This window comes from Oncorhynchus clarkii, chromosome 16 (genome assembly GCF_045791955.1).
Source record: "Oncorhynchus clarkii lewisi isolate Uvic-CL-2024 chromosome 16, UVic_Ocla_1.0, whole genome shotgun sequence".
Taxonomy (NCBI): domain Eukaryota; kingdom Metazoa; phylum Chordata; class Actinopteri; order Salmoniformes; family Salmonidae; genus Oncorhynchus; species Oncorhynchus clarkii.
In genome coordinates, this window is record NC_092162.1 from 65,962,158 (window position 1) to 65,986,178 (window position 24,021).

The following is a 24,021-nucleotide window of genomic DNA, read 5'->3' on the forward strand; positions in this document are numbered from 1 at the left end:
TATCATTAAAAGGATGTATTCACACCACGCTGCGCTTTGGTCTCCTCACTACGACGCTCGTGACACATACACCTTAGCCAAATACATTAAAAATCAGTCTTTCACAATTCCTGACATTTAATCCTCGTAAAAAATCCCTGTTTTAGGTCAGTTAGAATCACCGCTTTATGTTAAGAGTGTGTAATGTCAGAACAGTAGTAGAGAGAATTATTTATTTCAGCTTTTATTTCTTTCATCACATTCCCAGTGGGTCAGAAGTTTACATACACTCAAATAGTATTTGGTAGTACTGCCTTTAAATTGTTTAACTTGGGTCAAATGTTTCGAGTAGCCTTCCACAAGCTTCCCACAATAAGTTGGGTGAATTTTGGCCCATTCCTCCTGACAGAGCTGGTGTAACTGAGTTAGGTTTGTAGGCCTCCTTACTCGCACACGTTTTTTCAGTTCTAACCACAAATTTTCTATGGGATTGAGGTCAGGGCTTTGTGATGGCCACTCCAATACTATGACGTTGTTGTCCTTAAGCCATTCTGCCACAACTTTGGAGGTATGCTTGGGATCGTTGTCCATTTGGAAGACCCATTTATGACCAAGCTTTAATTTCCTGACTGATGTCTTGAGATGTTGCTTCATTATATCCACACAATTTTCTTTCCTCATGATGCCATCTATTTTGTGAAGTGCACCAGTCCCTCCTGCAGCAAAGCACCCCCAAAACATGATGTTGCCGACCCCGTGCTTCACGGTTGGGATGGTGTCTTCGGCTTGCAAGCCTCCCCTTTTTTCCTCCAAACATAACTATGGTCATTATGGCCAAACAGTTCTATTATTGTTTCATCAGACCAGAGGACATTTCTCCAAAAAGTACAATCTTTGTTCCCATGTGCCGTTGCAAACCATAGTCTGGCTTTTTTATGGCGGTTTTGGAGCAGTGGCTCTTCCTTGCTGAGTGGCCTTTCAGGTTATGTCGATATATGACTCGTTTTACTGTGAATATAGATACTTTCGTACCTGTTTCCTCCAGCATCTTCACAAGTTCCTTTGCTGTTCTGTGATTGATTTGCATTTTTCGCACCAAAGTACGTTAATCCCTAGGAGACAGACCACGTCTCCTTCCTGAGCGGTTTGACGGCTGCGTGGTCCCATGGCGTTTATACTTGCGTACTATTGCTTGTACAGATGAACGTGGAACCTTCAGGCATTTGGAAATTTCTCCCAAGGATGAACCAGACTTTTTGAGGTCTACAATTTTCTTTCTGAGGTCTTGACTGATTTCTTTTGATTTTCCAATGATGTCAAGCAAAGAGGCACTGCGTTTGAAGATAGGTCTTGAAATACATCCACAGGTACACCTCCAATTGACTCAAATTATGTCAATTAGCCTATCAAAAGCTTCAAAAGCCATGACATCATTTTCGGGAATTTTCCAAGCTGTTAAAAGGCACAGTCAACTTAGTGTATGTAAACTTCTGACCCACTGGAATTGTGATACAGTGAATTATAAGTTAAATAATCTGTCTGTAAACAATTGTTGGAAAAATAACTTGTGTCATGCACAAAGTAGATGTTCTAACCATCTTGCCAAAACTATAGTTTGTTAACAAGAAATTTGTGGAGTGGTTGAAAAACGAGTTTTTATGACTCCAAGCTAAGTGTTATGTAAACATCCTACTTCAACTGTATATGGAGCGTCTGAGTGTCCCCTGGCCCAAGAGGACTTGACACTGAATGGTGATGTTCAACTGACTGTCTAAATCATCCAAACAAATGAGAGCAAAACAAAGTCAATCCCTCTGGGATCAGGCAGTGTTACTTTTCTTCTATTGTAATATAAATAGACATCTCCCACTGTCACACCCTGACCATAGTTTACTTTGTATATTTCTATGTTTTGGTTGGTCAGGGTGTGATCTGAGTGGGCATTCTATGTTACATGTCTAGTTTGTCCAGTTCTATGTTCGGCCTGATATGGTTCTCAATCAGAGGCAGGTGTTCGTCATTGTCTCTGATTGGGAACCATATTTAGGTAGCCTGGGTTTCACTGTGTGTTGGTGGGTGATTGTTCCTGTCTATGTGTTTTCACCAGATAGGGCTGTTTAGGTTTTCGTTACGTTCATTACGTCCTTTATTTTGTAGTGTTTGTATTGATTCGTGTTTTACGTTTGTTTATTAAAACATGGATCGAAATCTACACGCTGCATTTTGGTCCGACTCTCCTTCTCATACAGAAAACCGTTACACCCATCTCTTTCTCTCACCTCTACCTCATCTCTCATCTCTCTCTCTCTCTGCCAGTGGTCTTACGGAGGGATCAGGGGGGATATAACAGCTATGTAGAGGATTTGGATGATGTATAATGACACAAAAGGTTTGATGTTAGTATGTATGGATCAGTTCCACGGGGGTTACGTCATCCACAGATCAGCACCCATACAGCCATATGATACAACAGCCCTTAGAACCTTACCTGGCTCCTGCCTCCACGTTGGGCCCTCGGATGTAGAAGGGTACTCGAATGTCAAACTCGTAGGGCATGGACTTGCCCTTGACCAGGCCAAACTGACCAATGTGGTAGCCGTGGTCAGCTGTGTAGATGATATATGTGTTGTCCAGTTCTCCAGTCTCAGCCAGCATGTTATACACCTAGAACACAGGACAGATAGCATGTTAAACACCTAGAACACAGGACAGATAGCATGTTATACACCTAGAACACAGGACAGATAGCATGTTATACACCTAGAACACAGGACAGCTAGCATGTTATACACCTAGAACACAGGACAGATAGCATGTTATACACCTAGAACACAGGACAGATAGCATGTTATACACCTAGAACACAGGACAGATAGCATGTTATACACCTAGAACACAGGACAGATAGCATGTTATACACCTAGAACACAGGACAGATAGCATGTTATACACCTAGAACACAGGACAGATAGCATGTTATACACCTAGAACACAGGACAGATAGCATGTTATACACCTAGAACACAGGACAGATAGCATGTTATACACCTAGAACACAGGACAGATAGCATGTTATACACCTAGAACACAGGACAGATAGCATGTTATACACCTGGAACACAGGACAGATAACATGTTATACACCTAGAACACAGGACAGATAGCATGTTATACACCTAGAACACAGGACAGATAGCATGTTATACACCTAGAACACAGGACAGATAGCATGTTATACACCTAGAACACAGGAGAGATAGCATGTTATACACCTAGAACACAGGACAGATAGCAAGTTATACACCTAGAACACAGGACAGATAGCAAGTTATACACCTAGAACACAGGACAGACAGCATGTTATACACCTGGAACACAGGACAGATAGCATGTTATACACCTAGAACACAGGACAGATAGCATGTTATACACCTAGAACACAGGACAGATAGCATGTTATACACCTAGAACACAGGACAGATAGCAAGTTATACACCTAGAACACAGGACAGATAGCATGTTATACACCTAGAACACAGGACAGCTAGCATGTTATACACCTAGAACACAGGACAGACAGCATGTTATACACCTGGAACACAGGACAGATAGCATGTTATACACCTAGAACACAGGACAGATAGCATGTTATACACCTGGAACACAGGACAGATAGCATGTTAGAAACCTAGAACACAGGACAATTAGCATGTTATAAACCTAGAACACAGGACAGATAGCATGTTATACACCTAGAACACAGGACAGATAGCATGTTATACACCTAGAACACAGGACAGATAGCATGTTATACACCTAGAACACAGGACAGATAGCATGTTATACACATAGAACACAGGACAGATAGCATGTTATACACCTAGAACACAGGACAGATAGCATGTTATACACCTAGAACACAGGACAGATAGCATGTTATACACCTAGAACACAGGACAGATAGCATGTTATACACCTAGAACACAGGACAGATAGCATGTTATACACCTAGAAGACAGGACAGATAGCATGTTATACACCTGGAAAACAGGACAGATAGCATGTTATACACCTAGAACACAGGACAGATAGCATGTTATACACCTAGAACACAGGACAGATAGCATGTTATACACCTAGAACACAGGACAGATAGCATGTTATACACCTAGAACACAGGACAGATAGCATGTTATACACCTAGAACACAGGACAGATAGCATGTTATACACCTAGAACACAGGACAGATAGCATGTTATACACCTAGAACACAGGACAGATAGCATGTTATACACCTAGAACACAGGACAGATAACATGTTATACACCTAGAACACAGGACAGATAGCATGTTATACACCTAGAATACAGGACAGATAGCATGTTATACACCTAGAACACAGGACAGATAGCATGTTATACACCTAGAAAACAGGACAGATAGCATGTTATACACCTAGAACACAGGACAGATAGCATGTTATACACCTAAAACACAGGACAGCTAGCATGTTATACACCTAGAACACAGGACAGACAGCATGTTATACACCTGGAACACAGTGGACAGATAGCATGTTATACACCTAGAACACATGACAGATAGCAAGTTATACACCTAGAACACAGGACAGATAGCAAGTTATACACCTAGAACACAGGACAGATAGCATGTTATACACCTAGTACACAGGACAGATAGCATGTTATACACCTAGAACACAGGACAGATAGCATGTTATACACCTAGAACACAGGACAGATAGCATGTTATACACCTAGAACACAGGACAGATAGCATGTTATACACCTAGAACACAGGACAGATAGCATGTTATACACCTAGAACACATGACAGATAGCAAGTTATACACCTAGAACACAGGACAGATAGCAAGTTATACACCTAGAACACAGGACAGATAGCATGTTATACACCTAGAACACAGGACAGATAGCAAGTTATACACCTAGAACACAGGACAGATAGCAAGTTATACACCTAGAACACAGGACAGATAGCATGTTATACACCTACAACACAGGACAGATAGCATGTTATACACCTAGAACACAGGACAGATAGCATGTTATACACCTAGAACACAGGACAGATAGCATGTTATACACATAGAACACAGGACAGATAGCATGTTATACACCTAGAACACAGGACAGATAGCATGTTATACACCTAGAACACAGGACAGATAGCATGTTATACACCTAGAACACAGGACAGATAGCATGTTATACACCTAGAACACAGGACAGATAGCATGTTATACACCTAGAACACAGGACAGATAGCAAGTTATACACCTAGAACACAGGACAGATAGCATGTTATACACCTAGAACACAGGACAGATAGCATGTTATACACCTAGAACACAGGACAGATAGCATGTTATACACCTAGAACACAGGAGAGATAGCATGTTATGCACCTAGAACACAGGACAGATAGCATGTTATACACCTAGAACACAGGACAGATAGCATGTTATACACCTAGAACACAGTACAGATAGCATGTTATACACCTAGAACACAGGACAGATAGCATGTTATACACCTAGAACACAGGACAGATAGCATGTTATACACCTAGAACACAGGACAGATAGCATGTTATACACCTAGAACACAGGACAGATAGCATGTTATACACCTAGAACACAGGACAGATAGCATGTTATACACCTAGAACACAGGACAGATAGCATGTTATACAACTAGAACACAGTACAGATAGCATGTTATACACCTGGAACACAGGACAGATAGCATGTTATACACCTGGAAAACAGGACAGATAGCAATTAACACAGGACAGATAGTGATGGTCTCTGCTAGGACAATGGAATGTACTGATGGTCTCTGCTAGGACAATGGAATGTACTGATGGTCTCTGCTAGGGCAATGGAATGTACTGATGGACAGGTACAGATGGAAGCATGCAGAATGAATAATATATGATGATCATGTATCCCATTTAGCAGACACTGTTATCTGAAGCAACTTACAGTCATGCGCGCATACATTTTGCATACGGGTGGCCCCGGGAATCGAACACAATACCCTGGTCTTGCAAGCGCCATGCTCTACCAACAGAGCCGTAAAGTGATCCTGTATTTAGGGGGTGGCGCCCGGCTCACCTTCTCCACGCTGTCGTCAACAGAGAGCAGGGTCTGCAGCCTCTTCCTCTGTAGCATGTTGGTGAACTCCATGTGGATGGGCTTCATGGAACCAGTGTAACTCATGATCCAGTGCTTGTCCGGGTTCGGGGCATAGTTGTAGCTGGGAGTGCTGAGAGAAGACAGGGAGCAAAAGGGTTCAGAGGAGTATTGACACATTGACAAAAGTATATTTTGAAAAGTTTGACATTGAGTTTTTAATGACGCTTTAGGTGTAGAGGGATCACTCATAGACACAAAGTCCCCAACACAATTAACTCTTGACCCAAATATAGCATTAATAGGTAATGGAAAACAGATAGGTGATTCCATTGTTCTTGGTAGGTGATTCCATTGTTCTTGGTAGGTGAATCCATTGATCTTGGTAGGTGATTCCATTGTTCTTGGTAGGTGATTCCATTGTTCTCTGTAGGTGTTTCCATTGTTCTCGGTAGGTGATTCCATTGTTCTTGGTAGGTGTTTCCATTGTTCTTGGTAGGTGATTCCATTGCTCTTGGCAGGTGATTTCATTGTTCTTGGTTGTGATGGTTTAGTCTGTCTTTAATGAACTAGATCTGTATTGTACAAAAATACAATACACACAACTGTGTGTGTGTGTGTGTCTGTGCGTGTGTGTGTGTGACTGTGCGTGTGTGTGTGTGACTGTGCGTGTGTGTGTGTGACTGTGTGTTTGTGACTGTGTGTGTGTGTGTCTGTGTGTGTGTGTGACTGTGAGTGTGTATGTGTGTGTGTGTGTGTGTGACTGTGCGTGTGTGTGTGTGTGTGACTGTGTGACTGTGCATGTGTGTGTGTGACTGTGCGTGTGTGTGTGACTGTATGTGTGTGTGTGACTGTGTGTGTGTGACTGTGTGTGTGTGTGTGTGTGTGTGTGACTGTGTGTGTGTGACTGTGTGTGTGTGTGTGTGTGTGTGTGTGTGTGTGTGTGTGTGTGTGTGTGACTGTATGTGTGTGTGTGGTGACTGTGTGCGTGTGTGTGACTGTGTGCGTGTGTGCGTGTGTGCGTGTGTGTGTGTGTGTGTGTGTGTGACAGTATGTGTGTGTGTGTGTGTGTGTGTATGACTGCGTGTGTGTGTGTGTGTGTGTATGACTGCATGTGTGTGTGTGTGAGGCAGGAGAGTAAATTACTTTATATGATGAACTAAGTGGCCAAAAGTATGTGGGTGTTAAATTAGTGGATTCTATTTCAGCCACACTCGTTGCTGACAGGTGTATAAAATCGGGAACACAGCCATGAAATCTCCATAGACAAACATTGGCAGTAGAATGGCCCGTAATGAAGAGAATCTTGGTTCCGGGGATGCCAGGAAAACACTTCTTACCCGAATGCATAGTGCCACCTGTAACGTTTGGTGGAGGAGGAATAATGGTCTGGGGCTGTTTTTTGTGGTTCGGCCAAGGACCCATTAGTTCGAGTGAAGGGAAATCCTAACTCTACAGCATACAATGAAATTCTATACGATTCTGTGCTTCCAACATTGTGGCAACGGTCTGGGGAAGGCCCTTTCCTGTTTCAGTATGACAATGCCCCTGTGCACAAAGCAAGGTCCATATAGAAATGGTTTGTTGAAATCGGTGTGGAAGAACATGTCTGGCCTGCACAAAGCCCTGACCTCAACCACATCAAACACATTTGGGAAGAATTGGAACACCGACTGCGAACCAGGCCTAATCGCCCAACATCAGCGCCTGATCTCACTAACGCTCTTGTGGCTGAATGGAAGCAAGTCCCCGCAGCAATGTTCCAACATTTATTGGAAAGCCTTCTCAGGAGAGTGGAGGCTGTTATAGCAGCAAAGGGGGGACCAACTCCATGTTATAATGCCCATGATTTCTGAATGAGATGTTCAACGAGCACTTTTGGTCAAGAAGTATACATTAGGACAATGGGAGAAGGGAAATGTATTGGGGCTGGTGGCTGGCTGGTCACGGGTTAAATTAAAAAGACTCTCTCCAGTGAGTTGTGCAGTGGGAGGATGTTGTGTGTGTGTCTGATTTGTGTGTTACACACACACACACACACACACACACACACACACACACACACACACACACACACACACACACACACACACACACACACACACACACACACACACACACACACACACCAGGAGGGGGGGGGCATCACCACCATCTGAATTATCTCCAGAAAACAAATGTCTCTTATCATGTGATTGTGTTACTCCCTCCATCTCACCTGTTCCCTCCATCTCACCCTCCCTCCACTCTCACCTGTTCACTCCATCTCACCCTCCCTCCACTCTCACCTGTTCCCTCCATCTCACCCTCCCTCCACTCTCACCTGTTCCCTCCATCTCACCCTCCCTCCACTCTCACCTGTTCCCTCCATCTCACCCTCCCTCCACTCTCACCTGTTCCCTCCATCTCACCCTCCCTCCACTCTCACCTGTTCCCTCCATCTCACCCTCCCTCCACTCTCACCTGTTCCCTCCATCTCACCCTCCCTCCACTCTCACCTGTTCCCTCCATCTCACCCTCCCTCCACTCTCACCTGTTCCCTCCATCTCACCCTCCCTCCACTCTCACCTGTTCCCTCCATCTCACCCTCCCTCCACTCTCACCTGTTCCCTCCATCTCACCCTCCCTCCACTCTCACCTGTTCCCTCCATCTCACCCTCCCTCCACTCTCACCTGTTCCCTCCATCTCACCCTCCCTCCACTCTCACCTGTTCCCTCCATCTCACCCTCCCTCCACTCTCACCTGTTCCCTCCATCTCACCCTCCCTCCACTCTCACCTGTTCCCTCCATCTCACCCTCCCTCCACTCTCACCTGTTCCCTCCATCTCACCCTCCCTCCACTAGTCCCCATCTTTCCCTCCGTATCTGTCTTTCCTCTCTCCCTCTGTATCTCTCCCAGACAGTCCACTGGCTCTGTGGTGTATCTAAGCAGCTTTAATAGCTGTGACAGTTGGCAGCACAGCGATAAAGCATCAGCTGCATTTGTTTATCTCAGCTTTGGTGTGATTAAAGGAAGATTTAGCATGCTTCCAGTGCTACTGCCCCCACGAGATCCCCAGCAGACCCCCTATAGACCCCCAATAGACCTCCTCCAGACCCCCAGCAGACCCCCTATAGACCCCCTCCAGACCCACAGCAGACCCCTTATAGACCTCCTCCAGACCTCCTATAGACCTCCTCCAGACCCCCCATAGACCCCTTATAGACCTCCTCCAGACCTCCTATAGACCTCCTCCAGACCTCCTATAGACCTCCTCCAGACCCCCTATAGACCTCCTCCAGACCTCCTATAGACCTCCTCCAGACCCCCTATAGACCTCCTCCAGACCTCCTATAGACCTCCTCCAGACCTCCTATAGACCTCCTATAGACCTCCTCCAGACCTCCTATAGACCTCCTCCAGACCCCCTATAGACCTCCTCCAGACCTCCTATAGACCTCCTCCAGACCCCCTATAGACCTCCTCCAGACCTCCTATAGACCTCCTCCAGACCCCCCTAGACCCCTTATAGACCTCCTCCAGACCTCCTATAGACCTCCTCCAGACCTCCTATAGACCTCCTCCAGACCTCCTCCAGACCCCCTATAGACCTCCTCCAGATCTCCTCCAGACCCCCCTAGACCCCTTATAGACCTCCTCCAGACCTCCTATAGACCTCCTCCAGACCTCCTATAGACCTCCTCCAGACCCCCTATAGACCTCCTCCAGATCTCCTCCAGACCCCCTGTAGACCTCCTCCAGACCTCCTCCAGAACCCCTATAGACCTCCTCCAGACCTCCTCCAGACCCCCCTATAGACCTCCTCCAGACCTCCTCCAGACCCCCCTATAGACCTCCTCCAGACCTCCTCCAGACCCCCTATAGACCTCCTCCAGACCTCCTCCAGACCCCCTATTGACCTCCTTCAGACCCCCAGACCCCCCTAGCCACTCTGGTAAATGACTAATGTACATGTAAGTGTCTTGGCCAAAAGGGAGAGAGGCTGCAGCCTGTTCTCTATCTCTCTCACCCTGCTGGGTCTCTCCACTGTATTGGACAATGTGTTATCCGTTCAAATCCTTGCAGGTCTCTCTCACGTCTAAGACTCCCAGCTGCTTCTAAACTGCTAAGCTATTTCCTCTTAAGAAGGGAGGGAAATATCGGATTGTTGGGGTCAGGGACAATCACCACTGGGTCTCAGAGGCAATCAACCATTTTTTTTTCTCTCTCCCACACAGAACAACTTCCAATAACCGAGTGGGAGACGGAATTGCAGAGAAGAAAGAAAAATGAGGAATTTCACGGTTGGAGATTGGATGCTATAGGGGGCTGTAGAGGGGTTTTGACACCAGGGCATGGTGGGAGAAGGGGTGAAGTTACGAGGTTATGGTGGGAGGGGAGGAGATATGGGAGTGGAGGGGGCAATAAGGTCTTTGATGGATGGAAGAAGTGAGGGGAAGAGGTTGATAGGAGGTTTCCATGGTGCAGGGGGATTAATACTGCTGTGTAGCTAAGCAGGGCTAACTGAACGGGGGTTCAGAGGGATTTAACATGGTGGATGATTGGGGTAACTATAGGGAGGCCAAGGGTGTTCTGAGGAATTAATGAGAGGCAAGGAGGGGTTCTCAGAGTTGGTGAAGTACACTGTGACACTGTGACACTCAGTACTATAGGAGAGAGAAGAGTTGGTGTGAAAAGTGAGCCTGAAACTAAAACCTAGTGCTTTAATAAAAAGTGAAAAGTTCCCCAGAGAAACGTAATGAAGGCTGACAGGCCACCAGCTGATTAAAGCACTCTACAGAAGAAAGAGATCCAGCGTACTTCTGAGGCAAGTAAACAAGTAAACAGAGGCACATAAAATACCACAGTCCTGAGCAGGGGGAGAGTGTCATTAGAGCGGGCTCAGCTGACACTGATCGGGAGCAATTGGCACCCTACACTATTCCATATATAGTGCACTACTTTTGAACCAGGGCCCATTGTAGGAAAGTAATATCTATCATATAATGTATGTACAGTATATTACATATACCTCAAATGCGATCCGTGATAAGACTATGCAACTAGCCTATTAAATTGTTTACCTGACTCCATAAAGATGATTTAGCAATATGCAAGAGACTATAGTTGAGTTACAGGAACAACCTACCAAGATAAGGTCTGAGAGTTGTCTGTCAAAGGCAAATAGACTTAATATCACTGTAAAATGAACGAAATATTATAAAAAGGCATAAAGGTTAAGTTACAAAGCATTAACAAGCATTACAAGGTATTATTATAAGCATGATCAGAGCGGGAGGGAGAGAGACAAAGAAACCATGACTTATGCTATGGCCCATAGCTATCGGGGAGAGAGAGAGACAAAGAAACCATGACTTATGCTATGGCCCATAGCTATCGGGGAGAGAGAGAGACAAAGTAAAAAGTGACTGATTACTGTAAAGTTAACCTCCTGAATTGACTGCTTCACAGATGTGGGACAGAATGGGGGATGTGGAGAGCAACACAGAGAAGACCATAAAAACGTTTGCATCGAGTGTTGATGAAAGAGAGGTCGGGGTTTGGCCCGGTGTGTCCCAGGATAAATACACCATTTCTCCATTCACGGAGGAGACTCTCTCCATGCAGACACCTTTCTAGATTTTGTTGTGTATCTTGGTGGTTTTTGGTTGTTTGCTTTGGCACCTTTCAACACCCTGCATTATCACATTCATGCATGCAAAACACTCACTTACACTACTGATTACACACACCATTGTATATTGCACTTAGTTTACTTTATTTAATACATATATGTTTTGTTACTCCTTATCTCCACGTTGTCTCCCTTTTGTTACGGGCTTTGAGCCGGTTTGTGACATGTGGTGGTGGTGGTGTGTAGTGTGGTGTAGTGTAGTGTGCTGTATGGTGTGGTGGTGTGTAGGTTGGTGTGGTGGTGTGTGGTGTAGTGGTGTGTAGTGTGCTGTAGTGTTGTGGTGTGTAATGCAGTGTAGTGTGGTGGTGTGTAATGCAGTGTAGTGTGGTGGTGTGTATTGTAGTGGTGTAGTGTGGTGTAGTATAGTGGTGTGGTGTAGTGGTGTGTAGTGTGGTGCGTAGTGTAGTGTAGTGGTGTGTAATGTAGTGTGGTGGTGTGTAATGTAGTGTGGTGGTGTGTATTGTAGTGGTGTAGTGTGGTGTAGTATAGTGGTGTGGTGTAGTGGTGTGTAGTGTAGTGTAGTGGTGTGTTGTGGTGTGTAGTGTAGTGGTGTGTAATGCAGTGTAGTGTGGTGGTGTAGTGTGGTGCTGTATGGTGTGGTGGTGTGTAGGTTGGTGTGGTGGTGTGTGGTGTAGTGGTGTGTAGTGTGCTGTAGTGTTGTGGTGTGTAATGCAGTGTAGTGTGGTGGTGTGTATTGTAGTGGTGTAGTGTGGTGTAGTATAGTGGTGTGTAGTGTAGTGCGTAGTGTAGTGTAGTGCAGTGGTGGTTGTGGTGTGTAGTGTAGTGCGTAGTGTAGTGGTGTGGTGTGTAGTGTAGTGGTGTGTTGTGGTGTGTAGTGTGGTGTAGTGTGGTGTAGTGTGGTGATGTGTAGTGTTGTGGTGTGTATTGTAGTGGTGTGTATTGTATTGTAGTGTAGTGTGATGTAGTGTGGCGGCATGTAGTGTAGTGTAATGTAGTGTGGTGATGTGTAGTGTGGTGTAGTGTGGTGTAGTGTAGTGTAATGTAGTGTGGTGATGTGTAGTGTGGTGTAGTGTGGTGATGTGTAGTGTGGTGATGTGTAGTGTGGTGATGTGTAGTGTGGTGATGTGTAGTGTGGTGATGTGTAGTGTGGTGATGTGTAGTGTGGTGGTGTGTATTGTAGTGGTGTGGTGTAGTATAATGGTGTGCAGTGTAGTGATGAGGTGTGTAATGTAGTGTAGTGTAATGTAGTGTAGTGATGTGTAGTGTGGCGGTGTGTAGTGTAGTATAGTGTAGTGTGGTGATGTGTAGTGTAGTGTAGTGTAGTGTAGTGTAATGTAGTGTGGTGGTGTAGTGTGGTGTAGTGTAGTGTAATATAGTGTGGTGGTGTGGTGATGTGTAGTGTAGTGTGGTGGTGCAGTGTGGTGATGTGTCATGTAGTGTAGTGTAGTGCAGTGTCGTGTAGTGGTGTGTATTGTAGTGTGGCGATATGTTGTGTAGTGTATAGTAATATAGTGTGGTGGTGTGTAGTGTAATGTAGTGTTGTGGTGTGTCGTGTAGTGTTTTGTCCAGGCAGGGCTGTGGGATGCCTGCTAATCTGTGCACAGTTCAGAGGCAGCACAGCTGGATGCTTCAGACACAACACAGCGAGCGCATTTGCTACAAGCTGATTGTGCCTCTAAATCTTAAGCACAGAGCAGCGTGTGTGTGTGTGTGTGTGTGTGTGTGTGTGTGTGAGAAAGTGAACAAGTATTTGTTCAGAGGCAGGAGAGAGGGCCAACAGACTGCAACTACACATACACCACCCTGAATGTTGGATAAGCATGGCTGAGAAAGGTACCGCTAAGCCCTGAGGGACATGCCTGCACAAGAGTACTGGTGTGTGCCGAGATGGGGGGGGGGACAAGAGAAGGAGAGATGGAGAGAGAGATAGGGAGAGGGGCAGAGGGGAGAGAGAGGACACAAGACTAGGCCCAGATGGTGGGAAATTAGCACAGTGCCAGAAATAGGAGTCATCTGCCAGAGAGAGAGAGACATATAGAGTGTGATACAGAGAGAAGACAGAGAGAGAGGAAAGAGACATTGAGAGAGAGGAAAGAGAGAGAGAGAGACGTGCCAATAAATCCCTTTGAACTGAATTGAATTGAGAGAGAAAGAAGGGGAGAGCGGGAGAGAGAAATAAGATAAAATTCAAGAGAGCAAGAGAGAGAAAGAGAAGAAAAGAAGAGACAGAGACAGAGAAAGAGAGTGCAAGAGAGAGAGAGAGAGAGAGAGAGAGAGAGAGAGAGAGAGAAAGAAAGAGAGAGAGAGAGAGAGAAAGAGAGCGATTATTATCCATTCACTTGCTTTGGCAATGTAAACATGTTTCCCATGCCAATAAAGCCAATAAAGCCCCTTAAATTGAAATTAAATTGAGAGAGAGAGAAAGAGAGTGACAGAGAGAGAGACAGAGAGGTGTAGTGTAGTGTATAAGGAGAGAGAGAGCAGGCTAGAGGTCATGATCAGATGAGCTCCTGCATTTTTCTGCATGTTCTTTAAAACAATATATATCTAGAGTTAGATAAACTTGGATGTTTTTGTCATGAACATATACAGGATGCTACCCTCCATAATTCCGTCCAAAATCAGGTTGTAGGTTTTGAGTTTTGATTTGAAGTGAAGGTTCACTGGAACTGAGTGAGTAAGTTTATTTCCAAAAGCCAAGAAGAAAAATACACTACATTACTTTATAAGGACTGAAGGATAACATAATTCTGCCAAGCTTGATACAGCTTCAATTAGCACTGACGTGTCAAGTGAGAAGTGTCAAAGGCCATTAGCCCAACAATGGCAGGAGAGTCAAACAGTCTACTCCAACCAAATGGAGAGGCCTTAGAAGCTGCCTCCCGCTGTTCAGAGGTAATTCAAATACAGTACCCTGTGTATGTAAAGAATGATAAGGCAAGAAAAGATTACAAAATGAAGCTCCTTATGGAAAATCAAGAGACACTTTTTGCTGACTATTACAAAAATGGGAACATCAGCAACCTTATCTTCCACACAAACCATCCCCTGACATGGCACAGTGCTATATTAGCACACTACCCCTTTGTTAAGAGAGGAGGTTTAACGAGGCGTGGAAACTCAGGATACTTGACAACGATGACTCTAAGTCAGCTAATATAAACCTCTATAAGTCCGGAACAGTAATGGTACAGGGTAACCCCAAACAGTTTCAGCTGGATTTTCACCTAATCAAAGAATTATCCCAGCAGGAGAAGCTCTCACCCCGAGCAGGTCAGGCCAGACCTCTTCATTATATAACCCCACAGAAGAGCAACCTCATGCAGAAAGTCAACCTCCCAGCACAGAGTACTACCCCCTCATTGAAATGAAGGATACATTTACCCAGCTGGAGGTAAGGCAGGTGGAGCTGGAACAGCAGGTGATTACACTCCAGTCAGCACAGACCCAGACAACAGTCCAGCACAACAACACTCTCTTAACCAGACCCGGAGAGCTGGAGGTGGAGAGTGACATATCTGCACTCTGGCCAGTGGTGAGACAACTTCAACAGGAGAAAGAGCAGGAGCAGGAGAAGAACAGAGCACTAGAGAAGAGGATCGGACTGCTGGAGGAGAGGCTGAGGGAGATGGCGTGTGACAGAGAACAACCCACTAGAGAGGTGGCCACCCCTGCAGAGAAGCCAGCAGAACAGCCCACCTCAGCACCCGACAAAAGTCTCGACACCACAGCAGAACAGTCCACACCAGACCCTGACCATAGCGTCGACATCACAGCAGAACAGACAAATGAAGAACCCCAAGCCCAGCGGCTCTCACCCCGTCTGAGCACCCCCCCTGTCAGCCACCCTGATAGCCCTTCTGACAAACCCCCCACACCCACTGAGGACATACACAAGACATAGATTGTTCTACTTATGGACTCAAATGGGAAATATATAGAAGAAGAAAAAAACTTTTCCCCAAACACAGTGTGTCTAAACTCTGGTGTCCAAACACCCAGCGCGCCCTAGACCTTCTGTCTGAGGACCAACTAGGTTCACCTAGCCACATAATAATACACACAGGCACAAACAACCTGAGAGCACAGCAGGAAAGGGTGGCCACAGCACTGGAGGGAGTGATTGAAAAAGCTTCTTCTACTTTCCCCAACGCACAATTGGTTATCTCCACCCTGCTACCATGAAAAGACTTCCACCCTGCCACAATACAGTGGGTAAACTCAAGTATTTCCCGTGACTGTGCCTCAAAACCAAATGTTTTCCTGGCCCACCACTCCACCCTAGACTTGATCAGCCTCTATGACCAGGTCCACCTCAATAAGGCAGCAGTGCCCACCTTTGCCCGGACTCTAAAGGACATCGCTCTCAAACGTATCCCTAACACTTCACACAGGAGCAACAGATCAATAGACACCCCACCCAGACCAGCGAGACACCCTCCCAGACCTGCGGGACCCCAACCTAGACCTACACCTAGAGGACCCACGTCAAGAGGACTTACATCCAGACCACAGGACCCCCAGCCACATCCACACCCCTGCCCAAACCAATCAACACCCCCCCCCCCAAGTCAACCATGCCCACACCCCATTTAGGCCCCCTCAGATCAGACCTATGCCCATCCTGCCCACCCCATGCACCCCACCCCCGCAAAGAGGGCCTCGACATGGAAGTCACACATACGCCCAGGTAGTGAGCGGGCAAACAGGCCCAACCCCCACTCTTACACTAGCCCAAGCCAATGGCATGTACCAGATGCTCAGCAGGCTCTGCTCACACTTATTGGCCTGAGGCCAAACCACGACCAACAACATTGGACACTTTATGGAACACAAAGCCATCACTAACTCATCCTGGAATATCCAAGTCCTGAGGTCATCTGCCTTTGGCCTAAAGAGCAGGAACCTGGACTTCACCAAAGAAATCGGTAATACAGACATTGTCATCCTGCAAGAAACCTGGTATAGAGGAGACAGACCCATTGGGTGCCCTCTAGGTTACAGGGAGCTGGTAGTCCCAGCCACCAAACTACCAGGTGTGAAACAGGGAAGGGACTCGGGGGTATGCTAATTTGGTATAGAGCAGCCCTAGAAGAAAATGAACAATGACAAATGGTTTGATGAAGAATGCAAATATCTAAGAAAGAATTTGAGATACCTGTCCAACCAAAAACATAGAGACCCGGAAAACCTGAGTCTACGCCTTCACTATGGTGAATCACTAAAACAATACAGAAATGCACCAAGGAAAAAGAAGGAACAGCACGTCAGAAATCAGCTCAATGTAATTGAAGAATCCATAGACTCTAACCACTTCTGGGAAAATTGGAAAACACTAAACAAACAACAAGACGAAGAATTATCTATCCAAAATGGAGATGTATGGGTAAACCACTTCACCAATCTGTTTGGATCTATAACAAAGAAAAACAGCAAAAACATATACATGATCAAATACAAATCTTAGAATCAACTATTAAAGACTACCAGAACCCACTGGATTCTCCAATTACCTTGAATGAGCTACAGGACAAAATAAAAACCCTCCAACCCAAAAAGACATGTGGTGTTGATGTTATCCTTAATGAAATTATCAAATATACAGACAACAAATTCCAATTGGCTATACTAAAACTCTTTAACATCATCCTTAGCTCTGGCATCTTCCCCAATATTTGGAACCAAGGACTGATCACCCCAATCCACAAAAGTGGAGACAAATTTGACCCCAATAACTACCGTGGGATATGCATCAACAGTAACCTTGGGAAAATCATCTGCATTATCATTAACAGCAGACTCGTACATTTCTTCAATTAAAATAATGTACTGAGCAAATGTCAAATTGGCTTTTTACCAAATTACCATACAACAGACCATGTATTCACCCTGAACACCCCAATTGACAATCAAACAAACCAAAACAAAGGCAAAGTCTTCTCATGCTTTGTTGATTTCAAAAAAGCCTTCGACTCAATTTGGCATGAGGGTCTGCCATACAAATTGATGGAAAGTGGTGTTGGGGGTAAAACATACAACATTATAAAATCCATGTACACAAACAACAAGTGTGCGGTTAAAATTGGCAAAAAACACACAAATGTCTTCCCACAGGGCCGTGGGGTGAGACAAAGATGCAGCTTAAGCTCCACCCTCTTCAACATATATATCAACGAATTGGCGCGGGCACTAGAAAAGTCTGCAGCACCCGGCCTCACCCTACTAGAATCTGAAGTCAAATGTCTACTGTTCGCTGATGATCTGGTGCTTCTGTCACCAACCAAGGAGGGCCTACAGCAGCACCTAGATATTCTGCACAGATTCTGCCAGACCTGGGCCCTGACAGTGAATCTCAGTAAGACCAAAATAATGGTGTTCCAAGAAAGGTCCAGTCGCCAGGACCACAAATGCAAATTCCATCTAGACACCATTGCCCTAGAGCACAAAAAAACGATACATACCTTGGCCTAAACATCAGCGCCACAGGTAACTTCCACAGGTAACTAAGCTGTGAACGATCTGAGAGACAAGGCAAGAAGGGAATTCTATGCCATCAAAAGGAACATAAAATTCGACATACCAATTAGCCAATCCACCTGTGTGTAATCAAGTCTCCGTATAAATGCACCTGCACTGTGATAGTCTCAGAGGTCCGTTAAAAGCGCAGAGAGCATCATGAAGAACAAGGAACACACCAGGCAGGTCCGAGATACTGTTGTGAAGAAGTTTAAAGCTGGATTTGGATACAAAAAGATTTCCCAAGCTTTAAACATCCCAAGGAGCACTGTGCAAGCGATAATATTGAAATGGAAGGAGTATCAGACCACTGCAAATCTACCAAGACCTGGCCGTCCCTCTAAACTTTCAGCTCATACAAGGAGAAGACTGATCAGAGATGCAGCCAAGAGGCCCATGATCACTCTGGATGAACTGCAGAGATCTACAGCTGAGGTGGGAGACTCTGTCCATAGGACAACAATCAGTCGTATATTGCACAAATCTGGCCTTTATGGAAGAGTGGCAAGAAGAAAGCCATTTCTTAAAGATATCCATAAAAAGTGTTGTTTAACGTTTGCCACAAGCCACCTGGGAGATACACCAAACATGTGGAAGAAGTTGCTCTGGTCAGATGAAACCAAAATTGAACTTTTTGGCAACAATGCAAAACGTTATGTTTGGCGTAAAAGCAACACAGCTCATCACCCTGAACACACCATCCCCACTGTCAAACATGGTGGTGGCAGCATCATGGTTTGGGCCTGCTTTTCTTCAGCAGGGACAGGGAAGATGGTTAAAATTGATGGGAAGATGGATGGAGCCAAATACAGGACCATTCTGGAAGAAAACCTGATGGAGTCTGCAAAAGACCTGAGACTGGGACGGAGATTTGTCTTCCAACAAGACAATGATCCAAAACATAAAGCAAAATCTACAATGGAATGGTTCAAAAATAGAATGGCCAAGTCAAAGTCCAGACCTGAATCCAATCGAGAATCTGTGGAAAGAACTGAAAACTGCTGTTCACAAATGCTCTCCATCCAACCTCACTGAGCTCGAGCTGTTTTGCAAGGAGGAATGGGAAAAAATGTCAGCCTCTCGATGTGCAAAACTGATAGAGACATACCCCAAGCGACTTACAGCTGTAATCGCAGCAAAAGGTGGCGCTACAAAGTATTAACTTAAGGGGGCTGAATAATTTTGCACACCCAATTTTTCAGTTTTTGATTTGTTAAAAAAGTTTGAAATATCCAATAAATGTCGTTCCACTTCATGATTGTGTCCCACTTGTTGTTTATTCTTCACAAAAAAATACAGTTTTATATCTTTATGTTTGAAGCCTGAAATGTGGCAAAAGGTCGCAAAGTTCAAGGGGGCCGAATACTTTCGCAATGCACTGTATATATATATATATATACACAGTAACAATCAAAAGTTTGGACACAGCTACTCATTCTGTATGAGAAGGAGAGTCGGACCAAAATGCAGCGTGTCGATTGCGATCCATGTTTTAATAAACAAACGTAAAACACGAATCAATACAAACACTACAAAATAAAGAACGTAACGAAAACCTAAACAGCCCTTTCTGGTGAAAACACATAGACAGGAACAATCACCCACAACACACAGTGAAACCCAGGCTACCTAAATATGGTTCCCAATCAGAGACAATGACGAACACCTGCCTCTGATTGAGAACCATATCAGGCCGAACATAGAACTGGACAAACTAGACATGTAACATAGAATGCCCACTCAGATCACACCCTGACCAACCAAAACATAGAAACATACAAAGTAAACTATGGTCAGGGTGTGACACATTCAAGGGTTTTTCTTTATTTTTAATATTTTCTACATTGTAGAATAATAAAAAGAAGACATCAAAGAAGACATCTAAATATGGAATACATATGGAATCATGTAGTAACCAAAAAAGTTTTCAACAAATCTAAATATAATTTATATTTTAGATTCTTCAAAGTAGCCACTCTTTGCCTTGATGACAGCTTTGCACACTCTCAACCAGCTTCACCACATGCTGAGCACTTGTTGGCTGCTTTTCCTTCACTCTGCTCTCCAACTCATCTCAAACCATCTCAATTGGGTTGAGGTCGGGTGATTGTGGAAACCAGGTCATCTGATGCAACACTCCTGCAACACACCTTTCTCCTTCTTGGTCAAATAGCCCTTACACAGCCTGGAGTTGTGTTGGGTCATTGTCCTGTTGAAAAACAAGTAATAGTCCCACTAAGCGCAAACTAGATGGGATGGCATATCGCTGCAGAATGCCGTGGTAGCCGTGCTGGTTGTGTGCCTTGAATTCTAAATAAATCACTGACAGTGTCACCAGTAAAGCACTCCCACACGTCACACCTCCTCCTCCATGCTTCACAGTGGGAACCACATATGCGGAGGTCATCCATTCACCTACTCTGCTTCTCAAGGACAGATTTCAAGGACAAAAGACAGATTTCTACCGGTCTAATGTCCATTGCTCGTGTTTCTTGGCCCAACCAAGTCTCTTCTTATTGTTGGTGTCCTTTAGTAGTGGTTTCTTTGCAGCAATTCGACCAGGAAGGCCTGATTCACGCAGTCTCCTCTGAACAGTTAATGTTGAGATGTGTCTGTTACTTGAACTCTGTGAATAATTTATTTGGGCTGCAATTTCTGAGGCTGGTAACTCCAATAACCTTATCCTCTGCAGCAGAGGTAACTCTGGGTCTTCCTTTCCTGTGGCGATCCTCATGAGAGACAGTTTCATCATAGCGCTTGATGGTTTTTGCAACTGCACTTGAAGAAACTTTCAATGTTCTTGACATTTTCCGTATTGACTGACCTTCATGTCTTAAAGTAATGATGGACTGTCTTTTCTCTTATTTGAGATGTTCTTTCCATTATATGGTGTCATGACGTTGACCTGGAGGTAGGTTTATGACAAAAATCATTCTTTGCCATCTGTAGTAGTCACTACAAGACAACTAGTAAAATGCTCTAATCATGTATTCCTGTAGGATAACATTTCAGAATAAATCTGTAGGACAACTGGACCCTTTGAGTACCAGTACGACAGTCATTAGACAATGCCATGATAGGGTAATTTTGCCAAGAACATGGACGTAGATAGAATACAGTCCAATTAGATGATTAAGGTGGCATAACTATATTTTGTTTTGTTTATGCTTTCATTCATTTTGTTTCATTTTCTTCGGCACGTAGAAAGTGATAGAGCCATAAACAACTTCCCCATACAACCATCAGTTAGTGCCACAACGCCACTCATTTGGAAGGAAATTTAATGATATATTTCATGAGTGTGTGTGCGTGCGTTGTTAACATCTGCCTAAGTTACTGCCCAGATCTTCCAGTCTGGACGACCAGACGACGGGTCCGGAACGGCGATCCCAATCCGGACATCCGCTGCCCAGCCATGGAGCGGACTTCTTCATTTGCAGAAACCCTACCCGGGTCGACCACCAGATGGGGACCACAATGATGGTCCACAACCAGGACAACCCACGGTCATTTTTATGTTGGTTTGCAACATGCAGGTTAATCGCAAGATTTAACCCAACATGGGGGGTCATGACGTTGGCCTGGGGGTAGGTTTATGACAGTCATAAATACCTCTTCCCCCCCTTTTTCCTCTCTCTACCCTACTGATGTTACATTTGAAAACCCCTTGGGTAACATAGAGATTCTGGGAACATCAGAAGGTGGGGGGAAATGAACTATATTCTGGTAATCCGACCAATTGAACATATGCGGTGGTACTTAATGAATATGATGTAAGTTTGGTTGTCATCTGGGACATTCTCATCAATGATAGGATGACATAAACTCTACAGTGGAAATTCTGCACATTGTAGTTATTGGAGTCACATGGAATTGTTGTTCAATTTTAATGTTTGAATATAAAATTATTGGTGAAGAGATTAAGTGTAATTTTAGCTTCCGAATGAGAGATTTGGGTTTTCATAAGGTTAGGGCTCTGCTCACTCAGTGGCCCGCCCCTGTGAAGAGACATGGGTTATAAAACTTTTCATACCACCCACTCTTCTCGCTCCACTAAATAAAGCCTTGATGAAAACGTAACCTCCTGTTCCAAGTATGTGAGGTCTGCAGCCTCTGAGTTAAAAGGACTAACATGCCAACTACAGAACTATGCCAACCTCAGCGTGAGCTTTGGTTGCGAATGGTATGAACTTTGAACTCTTATTCACTACAGAAGTGATACCTCCTAGCCGTTGAGTTAGCAACAGCAGCCGCAAACGTGGGCTAGGAAAGAACAGACAGAGTATCCCGTCTCCCACACAACAACATTACAACGTATGCAATTGACCACCAGAGACATTCTTCAAAGGACAAAGGACTCGGTTTGGCAACACGGCCTTCCATCTACCACCAACCTACCGAAGCGCAGCTTAGAGTAAATATTTATTCCATTTTCCTTTTCCAAATGGGCGGTAATTTAGAATGCATAATATACTGTATTTACGATAGCACAGCTTCTTCCTTTGTTACTCAGTCTTCCTGCTCTTTCACTCAAACCCAGACCCTTTTCTTTTGTGTAACCAGCTGTCATATGTGTTCCGCCCGCTAGGGACGTTTTCCTTCATGACATAATTTGTAATCAAGTTATGATTTAATTATGTGTATGTGTAATTCTGTGTGATTAGTTAGGTATTTAGTAAATAAATAATTAAACCCAATTTTGTATTGCTGATTCAACTTGTTAGCCAGGGTTCGTGAAGATAACCAAGAATTTACAACTTTCAGATGAGACTGAATTAAGGTGATGATTAATATTGACTGCTATTGATGTAAAATTTTATTAGGTCTTTAAGATTTTATTCAGAAGATAACAGCTCTATAAATATTATTTAGTGGTGCCCCGACTCTCTAGTTAATTACATTTACACAATATTCTCAATCAGGTAATATTAATTACGGAGAAAGGATTTTAGAGTATAGAATGCGATATCACTTAATCTGGCATAGCCAAAGACATGACAATGGAGTTGGGCTCATACCAAATAGGGCTATTTCTGTATACCACCCCTACCTTGTCACAACACAACTGATTGGCTCAAGCGCATTAAGAAGGAAAGAAATTCTACAAATGAACTTTTAACAAGGCACACCTGTTTAATTGAAACACATTCCTGGTGACTGCCTCATGAAGCTGGTTGAGATAATGCCAAGAATGTGCAAAGCTGTCATCAAGGAAAAGGGCGGATACTTTGAAAATATAAAATATATTTTGATTTGCTTCCATATGTGCTATTTCATATTGTTGATGTCTTCACTATTATTCTGCAATGTAGAAAATAGTAAAAATAAAGAAAAACCCTTGAATGAGTAGGTATGTCCAAACTTTTGACTGGTAGTGTGTATATATAACACAGGAAATCATGTTTTTGACTGCACTGGGCCTTTAAGAGAGACAGTTCTGAGAAGAAGGAGAGAACAAAAAATACATATTTTTCTAAGAATCATATCTATTTCTCAACATTACTCATTGATGCAAGATACCTTGTTTATACCCGATAGCCTCACATCCAAGCCTCCACTCGATAAAAACCTCACTGCATAAAAGGTTCATGTTCTGTTTTTGCAAGTGCATGAGTCAGATTGATGTTGTGATCTTGTTTCACTTACACAGTAAACCCACTTCAGTGTGTGTGTGTGTGTGTGTGTGTGTCAGACACTCACATGTGCTGGG

General features: G+C 44.3%; 1 protein-coding gene across 1 annotated transcript in view; it reads right to left on the reverse strand.

Moving 5' to 3' along the window:
- LOC139368932 (extracellular sulfatase Sulf-2-like) overlaps nt 1–24,021 on the reverse strand; it is a 281,121-nt gene that overhangs the window by 22,652 nt on the left and 234,448 nt on the right. The window contains exons 6-8 of the mRNA XM_071108434.1: nt 24,012–24,021; nt 6,141–6,291; nt 2,468–2,643 (exon numbers count right to left, since the gene is read on the reverse strand). The exon at nt 24,012–24,021 is cut by the window's right edge and continues 160 nt beyond it. Coding sequence (XP_070964535.1) covers nt 2,468–2,643; nt 6,141–6,291; nt 24,012–24,021 — 337 coding nt within the window. The remainder of the gene's footprint in view (nt 1–2,467; nt 2,644–6,140; nt 6,292–24,011) is intronic.